Source organism: Colletes latitarsis, chromosome 11 (assembly GCF_051014445.1).
Source record: "Colletes latitarsis isolate SP2378_abdomen chromosome 11, iyColLati1, whole genome shotgun sequence".
Lineage (NCBI taxonomy): Eukaryota > Metazoa > Arthropoda > Insecta > Hymenoptera > Colletidae > Colletes > Colletes latitarsis.
The window spans coordinates 22,899,321-22,908,735 of record NC_135144.1 but is presented as its reverse complement, the minus strand read 5'-3'; the positions used below and the strand labels follow the sequence as shown (position 1 = coordinate 22,908,735).

General features: G+C 37.2%; 3 protein-coding genes across 3 annotated transcripts; all 3 read right to left on the bottom strand.

Annotated features, from left to right (window-relative positions):
* Nucleotides 1–459: 459 nt before the first annotated feature.
* On the bottom strand, nt 460–3,945 carry LOC143348395 (odorant receptor 67a). The gene is made up of 5 exons (XM_076778549.1): nt 3,584–3,945; nt 2,806–3,195; nt 1,125–1,329; nt 700–855; nt 460–572 (listed from the first exon to the last, which is right to left on the bottom strand). Exons 1-5 carry the CDS (start codon nt 3,943–3,945, stop codon nt 516–518), a joined length of 1,170 nt encoding a protein of 389 aa, XP_076634664.1. The 3' UTR covers nt 460–515.
* A 2,748-nt stretch (nt 3,946–6,693) lies between these two features.
* Nucleotides 6,694–7,578, bottom strand: LOC143347653 (odorant receptor 10-like). Its single transcript, XM_076777035.1, has 3 exons — nt 7,384–7,578; nt 7,169–7,324; nt 6,694–6,960 (listed from the first exon to the last, which is right to left on the bottom strand). Exons 1-3 carry the CDS (start codon nt 7,573–7,575, stop codon nt 6,910–6,912), a joined length of 399 nt encoding a protein of 132 aa, XP_076633150.1. The 5' UTR covers nt 7,576–7,578; the 3' UTR covers nt 6,694–6,909.
* A 113-nt stretch (nt 7,579–7,691) lies between these two features.
* Nucleotides 7,692–8,832, bottom strand: LOC143348394 (uncharacterized). Its single transcript, XM_076778548.1, has 2 exons — nt 8,471–8,832; nt 7,692–8,109 (listed from the first exon to the last, which is right to left on the bottom strand). The coding sequence occupies exons 1-2, from the start codon at nt 8,830–8,832 to the stop codon at nt 7,692–7,694; spliced, it is 780 nt and encodes a 259-aa protein (XP_076634663.1).
* Between the last annotated feature and the right edge of the window lie 583 nt (nt 8,833–9,415).

Sequence of the window (9,415 nt, the reverse complement as noted above, 5' to 3'; positions counted from 1 at the left end):
TTCTAAAATAAAGATTAGATCAGTTACGTTTAGGGATTATAACTGCTCTGACCAAAATAAAAAAAAAATCATAGGATAGCAATTACTTTCTTGATTGGACTGGACTTACTTCCGACACGTGTAATGCAATATTGCTACTAATTTTTCTTCGTCGATCTTATCGTTAAATACTCATAAAAACGTAAGATGAAACGTATAGCCTTGCTTTCTCTCGGAGTTTTTTAGCATGTTACAGAAAATTCTGTCCGTAGCGACGCCATCGATGCCCAACATCGTGATCTGAAATATGTTCGATAGCGTTTAGATCTTTTAGCGATTGAATCTTTATCGATATGTCGTGCAGTTTTATTTCTCTTCCGTGGTCAGAATGACTACATAAAATGGAAATGTCGTATGGTAACGTATAGAAAAGCACACTCCGTATATGTTTTCATAACAGTTATAAAATTATATTGCTGATTAAGTCGTTGGGTCCTAGAGCCTGCAGAATTGTCGATTTTTACTGTTGAGATTTCTCATTTGTTCGATGTGTCTTTCAAGAGATTATACGATGAATACGACATCTTCATGATCTGCAACCGTTGCAATCGTTACAAATAAATTCACTTATTTAAATTTTCGTTGCGTCAGATCTCGTTTTTCGATCTCGTTTCTTTCAAGAAGTATTTAAATAATATATGATGTTTGTGCGTTACTAACAGCCATAAAGGAATCCGCTGACAAAGTGACAACGTGGCCGCTCGACATTACAATGGGCTTGCTGGATCTTGCCATGATAATTAATAAGTCCTTCATTACGCTAATAGGGAGCGTTGTCCAGTCCATTTCGTAAATAGCGTTGCCCGCACTTTTACTCTGCAAGCATAATTCGCGCAATAAACGTTGACGAATCAAAGTATTCGGTGCAATGCGGGTTGATTAGAAACATTTTTGTTATGTAAAAACATTAGACAATTATACTTTCTCTATTCAGTTTCGTTTCCATTTAATTCGCCCATTTTATTTATCTGCTCGAAGGGGATCGTCAGAATTTTTGTTTGCTTCTAATCAACCTTGTTATTTATATTTAATTTAGTGCACTGAACGAAACACGGTGATTCAAGGAGACGAAATTCGGTGCCAACCTGTAACGCCACCTCGTTTCCATACCAACAGTATAAATACACCTGCATCAGCATAGAGCACAAGTAGGAGAAGCTCCAAACGAAGTTGATGTTGAACGAGGGCTCGGTTGACATTGTGTAAATGCATAGACAGACCACCGTCGCGCTTATACAGAATTGAGCGAAAATCGTGTATTGAAAAATAGTGTTGACGATCGTTGCGAAGCTGTAATCAATTCGTAATATTATTGACATATTTATAGACCGATAGAGACGAGTCTTAACGATTAATCGATCGAAGATACGACTGTCTTTCGTCGACAATCTTTCATTTCCGTGAACTTTGATTTACTCTCTTTATAAGTCACCGGACATTTACAAGGAACACGAGTTTTATGAATTTTGGTACGCGTTGAGAAATATTTGTAGGTTGAAATTTACTCCCAAAGTTTTGGACGATACCATCTTCTTAGTCGAAGAGTAGCGTCCAACAATGACGATTCTATAACCAAATATTTCTGGGAACTTCGCGTAAAGAAAGAAACAGTGATTCGTTCGCCCGGACAATTAAATGAATTTAAATGAAAAATATCTCTGTGTTTATATTTGCAAGAAATTTAAGTTCAAGGTTTTGAAAGTTCCCCTATAAATTTTCACTTTAAAAATAGAAATTGTCTAAAATTTCGAGGCTATCGAAACTTTTCGAATGAAATGTGGAAAAGGGACAGGCGGATCAACAATGTAGATTGCAAGAACTGATCGTTTCGAGGTCCTCGCGTGGACTAAACGGAGCGATTTAAAAATAATCTCGATGGTCTGGCGTGGAAGGGTGGAGTATTTCTTACAGTGTCGATTTCAACGGCCTTGAAGTATGTTAAGCAGAGAATGTCACTGTGTATTTTAGAGTAAAAAATATTTCTCGCCCAGTTCCTATTCCTCGAGACATAAATATTAGAAACTTACAGTGCACATTTACGCAATCACTGGTTGCGACTTACGCGAACATTGGGTCACATATTGCGAGGGACGCTTTAAAATTATGACAAACGATCTTTTTAAGGAGCGTAATTGATAAAATAATTTTTAATAAGAACAAAAATATATGCGATAAGATACTGTCTCGCTCGAAGTACCAGTACCAGAATTTATTATTAAATTATATAAATATATCTAGTAAATGAAAATATAAACAGTGCTCGTAAAGGAAATGTTGAAAAATGTGCAAGTCGAGTGGTCTATCGGTAAAACAAGATTTTTTGTTTCACCCTTCGAAGAAAACAAAGTGTGTCTTTTCTCTTGGAATATCTTTACGCGGAAGTTAAATCCTTTTTTATAGTTACAAAAAATCCTTGTGTAAAAAACCAATTCTCACAGATAAATTTTAGTACTCTGTGAATTAAAAAGACCGCTACTTCAAGACCACTTCAAAGATTGTAGAAAATATTTAGCAACAGGTGAATGCAAAATGACGCCAGTCTAGGTACCAAAATAAGACGAAAGTCAAGAACGATGATATAGCGTTGATGCTTTCTCTCGTGTCTGACGCGCAATGGACTTATACTACTGCCGGCGCACAGTTTTTTTAAAATGGCATTCTGATCACAAGGAAGTCGTTACTTTGATCGATTTTCAACAAGACATTTTCTAAACTGCAAGTGTCCGGTGTTTTCCGGTGCTTCAAAGAAAATTTAATTTCGTTTACTCGTAAATTTCCAGATGATTTTTCACCAAATCCCCGAGAATACTTATTCTTCTTCTCTTAAAGTCCTCCATCGATGTGCAAACCTCTTTAGCCTCCGTGATTAAAGCAGGTAAATTTCGTGCCCTGTGGCAGAATATTTCCAATTGTGCGCTAACTTGGATCATCAAACCAGAGATCAACGTCTCGTTGGCCACGCTGGAGTTCGCGCATATAATCAAACTGAACGATTGAAACAACAAAGAAAATAAGTACAGTTTCGTCGATTCCAGACTAAAAGGCATCCGTTCGTACGCGGGCAATGTCCTCGTGCTTATGAACTCGTTGAATTGCGCCACGGTTGCGAACACCGCGGTCGATTCGTTCAAGATTTCGCAGTATATCGTTAAATTTCTGCAAAAATAAAAATTTGTCCAGTAATGGTCAACGGTACTGTTCGAAGTAAGCAAAACTAGAAAATTAAGACGAGCTTTCTAATAACAATATATTCCAGACGAGAGCTTTAAAACTTTAATGTGCAAATAGAATTTTCTCAAAACTTTTAGTCGATTAAAGAAAATTCCAATACGTTGAATACACTTTTACTAATATTAAAGAAACTCATTGAAGAAGAGAAAATGGCGTTCAAAATAACTTAAAATATACTTTATTCAAAGAATTTTTTTTGAAGGCACAAATAGCCAAGGTATAGATGTTTTTTTTAATCGGAGCAAAAATTATGGTGCTTTTTGAGCGTGCATAATTCGAAAACATGGTAGAAAAGAATGTTTTGAACGACTACCTTGCATATAAGTCGAACTTCTGTTGAATGATTACCTCGTCCTCATCCTTTGGTAAATAGTTTCCCTGCACCAGAGTATTCACCATGTTTATGATTTTGTCACGCTGACAAAACAGATTCGTAACCTTGATGCATACACCTAGCACTGAGATGAACAGAGAGAATTTATGGACCGCGGTCTTCATGTCCTCGAACCGCAAGCAGTCTATGAAGAAGAAGAACGTGAACGAGTATACGAACAATATCATGAAAGCCGAGTAACCGTTGTACAACCAGTATTTGATAGAATGCACTGGCCATTTTGTCGGTCTCCAATAGCCGCTGTAAGTCAGCAGGGCAAACGACAAAGGAAGCTTTTGCATTCTATCTTTTCACCACAATTTTCGACCCACGTCGCGATCACTGTGCACCACGTAAGAATCTTTTATACCACTTTGGAAATCGACGGTACTTATATTGCACTTTCTAGCAACGAGTTGAGTATCGTTGAAAAAATTTTGCTCCTCTGCTTAGAAGAAATATCAATCGTGACGTTGAACGAAATAAAAATTTACTGGTCTCTGCAGAGTTTCGTTCTCAATCACATTGTTTATTAAAATAATTTTTCCTTCCTTCGTAACGTTTCCTGGTACACTTTTCTCGAGTTCCCTCGGTAATGGTAATTTCAATTATGTCGTGGTGACTTCCGTCCGAGGACTAATGGTATATGCCTTATCTCGAAAGTTTAATAACCACTGACTATCGACTCTACGTATTTGAAAATTCGATCGATTGGCTAAGTACGGTTCCATTAAGCGTAAATGGGTTGTATTTATGGGGGAGCAGGTAACGACGTATCGACGACTATCGACGTCGAACCCCTCTGAACAATAAACTCAGAAACGCAATGTTATTTCAGTTCACCGCTGACCGTGGTGGAAGACGGAAGGTTGCTGGATGGTATGGACTTGCTCGACGAACGTTTTCATTTGGGATTGTGACAATGGTTCTATTGGTACGTAAATAAATTTGTTTTCTTTGCTTGATTTCAAACAAAAAACATAACGTAACATAACATAAAAAAACTTTGTTTACGATTGAATAGTTATTCGAAAGGACTTTCTTCGAGATAGGTTCTTTTTTCAATTTAGATAGAAGAATAGTAAATGGAAAAAACAAGATTAGTTCAGTCTTCGCGTAATCAGCCTTAGAAAACGTAAATTGTTCTGCGGTGAAATCGCGATTTAATAGTATTTCTATGAAACCAAGAATCTAGTAATGTTTATAAGCCACTGCAATTCTGTTATATTTACTGAAATATAGTACATATCATGATTTAATGCAAGGATAGTGAATTGGTGGCTCACTGATTAATCGCGTGTCCAAAAAAACGTCATAATCAGCAGGATCTTCTTAGCACTTTCGTTCAATCCTATCCAGTCCGTTTGAAAAATCGAGGTCACCAGGTCGATACTCTGGAAAATCGTACAAAGTTCAACGATTTTTTCACATTTCCGGGTGGGCGCGTTATGAACGCTAATCTGCGATCAAAGTATCTCGAAAATAGGGTTTGTAAATATTAAATATTAAACGTAACGGTTTTACTATCGATTAATTTTAATGTCGAAGCAGCACGCATTAATAGTGTTTTACCATTTATAGACAGCTATTACCACTCGTATTCGTACATTATAGTGATGGATTCACTGTAAAAGAAAGAAACAAGTTCAGTGTTTTATACATTGGGGTATTTATTTATTGGGGTAAACATTGTTTATATATATTTATTTTGAAGCATTCAAAATTAACAATTTAATAACTTGCAACTTACTCTGCTTCTTTGTCGAATTTCGTTCTTATTTCTGTTTCTTCGACGTCCATCGGTAAAAATGGCTCCTTTTGGAGAATATTGCGTCGTGTAATTATTAGATTGCACGTTTTGAAGCAGGCGACTACATATACAAGCGTCACGTAAAAGTTGTCGCTGAAATCGTTCAGGTTGTCCACGATAAGAACCAAGTCCAAAATTTGAGCGATCGCTGTGATGTAAATAATGATGACCGTGCAGATCATGTACAAGTTGTACGTAAACTTTTTCAACGGCGACGTCCAAGATGGTGGCCTCGAATAACCGCATATCGCCATAAGCGTGAATAACCAGTGTAGTATCTGCATCGTCAGTTTCACACCGAAACGTGTTTCTTCGTTTATTTGTTTGTCGAGTAAAGAAATTTGTCTTACTAGTTATCCCTTTGATTCACATAGTAGTTGATTAGCTTGTTCTCTGAGCAACGACGCCGACAGAAGCGTACAAAAGTATCTTGTTGTGTGCTCCACGAAGTTTTAAGTAAAGTGACGATTACGGAGTATCGATATTTCTTGCATTTTCTCGAGCAAGTCACATCACTTCCCTTCTGCACAACACCCTATATTATTACAATAATTATCGACGACAAGACTTACCCGATTACCTTTTAAATATTACGTTCCACAGTTTCACCTTACTTCCCTCTGTTCTGTTTTCTGTCGCGGCAGAACGTTTTCAATGGAAGAAGAGACGATGAATATTTGAAAGATTTCGTTAAATGTTCACTTAGCATAAGCGCGATCGTGGACAGAAATTTTAATAATTAACAAAGTTAGGAGAGAGAGTGGAGCGGAACAGTTGCGTTCTATTTTGCTAATGGCATCGATCGTAATTAGCGTTAAGTACCGAACGTAAGACTCTTTTATTAAAATTTTTCTGCTAATTGAAGTTGGGAGACGTAAACACCAACTAGTACTGTTCTCGTAACTATCGATTGAACTACAAGTACGCTCGTGAAAATTAAGTAAAATTAAACATGATCGTTTAGTACGAATTACTGTTATTTAATTATATTAAATCAATTGCAGTGTTTTACAATAGTTTCTTTGAATTTTTTGTAATTTATGTAGTGCTCCATTCAGTGTTTGTGTTTAGTACTGAATCGATTTTTCAAATAGCGAGGCGATACTGTTCGTACACTATTTTATACAAGACACTGTAAAAATATATGGACCCGTCAGCAAGTATGAATCAGCTAACCATTGAACAAATTTTTATAAACAAGGTACGTAGGAAAATTTCCATCACATCTGGTATTGCTACTTTTCATCAGTTCTTCTTTCGTTTCCAATAGGTTTCCACGATTGCCTGGTAGCCATCTTAGTTTTACGTGCAAACACAGGAAATTTCATCTAAGTTGCGTTGTTTCATATAAAACATATTGTAAATACGTTTTCTGTAAATTCCTTCGCACCTCTTTCTGGAGATAGAGAGAAAACCTTTCGACTACGTCGGAAGATAATACACGTTCGTCGTATTATCAGTGAGTTTGTTGCAGGAGATTGTACGCCGAGTAAGAAGTCTTGAGCAACTGCAATAAATAGATACGATTTTCTTCTTTTTTGAGCTTACGATAAATTTTCGTAAGGGCAATCCTTTACGATTAAAACTAAAGAAATGGAAAGGTTTTTAAACAACTTAGAAAACAGCAAAACGATGACTACAACGTAGTTCGATTCGAACGAAATCCCTGATTCAATTAATTAAAGAAAATTCGAATGAATTATTATTGTACCAACAGCTTTGAACGATTCGAGATTCACAGACACAACGTAGAGGCTAGTAAATTGGACGGGTATCGTTGCACGTCTCATAATCATCAACAGAATCTTCGTAGTGTTGTTATTTAAAGATGTCCAGTTGATTCCAAATATCATGTCGGTGACTTCGAGACTCTGTCGATGAGAAACTCGCGTAAAATCACGTTGTTGAAATTGCAAATGAAGAAACGTACCTTCAGTTTCACTTCGTTCCCGTACCAACAATAGTAATATATCTGCATCAGCGTGCACAATATGTAGAGAATTGATTCCACGATTTCTGAGACGAATTTTTTCTGCGCCAATAGATATAGATTGAAACACATTATCGACGTACTTACCAGAAACTGAACGAACATGATTAGTTTAAATTCTTCGTTCACCATCGCGGCGAATCTGCAACGATTTCGAAAAAAAATTATTATAATTTGTGCAATAGTCTCACAGAACCAGTGTCCCAGTGTAAATCATTTCAAATTGGTGCCACGTGCGACTAAATCTGTCATTTAAAACGCTCGTCGAACAAATTCTCGTACTCGCTACTTCTAATGTTTGTAACTCTACGAAACTGAGAGACCAACTTGTATATTTGATCATGATGACGATTACACTGTTTCACCAAGTCATTCTCGTTTTCTAGAATATTTTTCAAACGGTGCCCGAGTATCTCGAACTGACAGTAAATGTGAATCAACAGACCGCTGAACAGACTGTCACACGCAACGTTCGAGATACTTCCGATCATTGCACATAGAATTTGGAAACCCAAAGCAGAGTAAAACGTTATCGTCGAAGAATAGTCGAAGGGAAGCCAGGCACGAAACAGTAGCTCCCTGCTAGTCGTAGCTGCAACTAACGTCGCCAATATCGTCCATATTACGCATAATCCTAATACAAACGTGTAGAGTTTCGTATTCCATCTGTAAAAATACTATCGTCACGCTTTTCGACCAAGATTTACATAATTATTCGTCTTTGCTTCTATCGAACACAGTTACATCGAACAGCGATTAGAGCCAGGAAAATTTTGTCGATCAGTAACTAATACAAATTTAAAATTCGTTAACGCGTCGACTACCAGACCACAAAACTTCGATTTCGGATGATTGTAAACCACGTAACATCAAATCTGTCTTAGTATCCCATTTAAATTTCATTTAAGTATATTTCCTCTAACATTTCGATTTGAGAATTAATCGTTTTGATTACGTGGCGGTCAGAGCGTTGAAAAAGACTCGAAAAACTCGCTAATTGCCACTTAGAGTGCTAGCTGATAATTACTCTACTGTTTTGTCGAATCTCGTTCGAATTTCGATTTCCTGGCTGTCCGTTGTCGCGAAAGGCGTTCTCTGAAAAGTATCGATCAAGATCGCGATATTCTTTCGCTTTATCAACAAGCTACACATTTTAAACCAGATGACGATCATCTCGAGCGTCACGTAGATATTGTCGCTGAAATTCTCCGGATTGTCTACGTTGAAAACCAAGTCGAGGAATTCGGTAATCACCAAGGCTTGCACGATCAGAATCAAGCAAATCGAGTAAAAATTGTACAAGAACTTTTTCAACGGCGTCTTCCACGATGGCGGTCGCGAAAATCCGCACACTGTCAGAAGACGAGACGTCAAACTTAGTATATCCATCGTCAAGTTTTCCCGAAACGTCTTCTATTTTTTTCCGATCTATAAGGAAGTAAAGTATCGTATCTTCGTTTACCTTTGTATTCGTCGACCAGAAAGTTCTTCTTACCGGAATAAACGCCAACTACAATGGTGCGTTTCGATTTTCACGCGCCAGTTTTGTTCCCAGGCTGTCTGTTTATTTATATAGCCGTTTATTATCTCGATACTAGCTCGATTACGCGACGAGATTCTTCGCGAAAGTATTTTGTCATCGCAACCGTCGATCTCGTTCGCTGGATGAAGTTTCAAGTAGTAATCGCGACTATAGAATATTGATATATTTCTTACGTTCCTTCGAAGAAGTCAGTTTACTTTGATAGAATCCTTTTCCGGCTGTCTATGCTATTATAATAATTGCACACTTCCCCGATTGTCCCGTTAATCTCCTTACAAATACCATTGCGAGACGTTATTACAATTCACTTTTCTCTGTCGCGAGTTTATGTTTCGCAACAAAGACGATCGCGTATAGCCAGCCACGAATGCATTAGTATATAAATTATGAACATGTAAATGTCCACCCTCTCTAATGTCAGCATTTTTA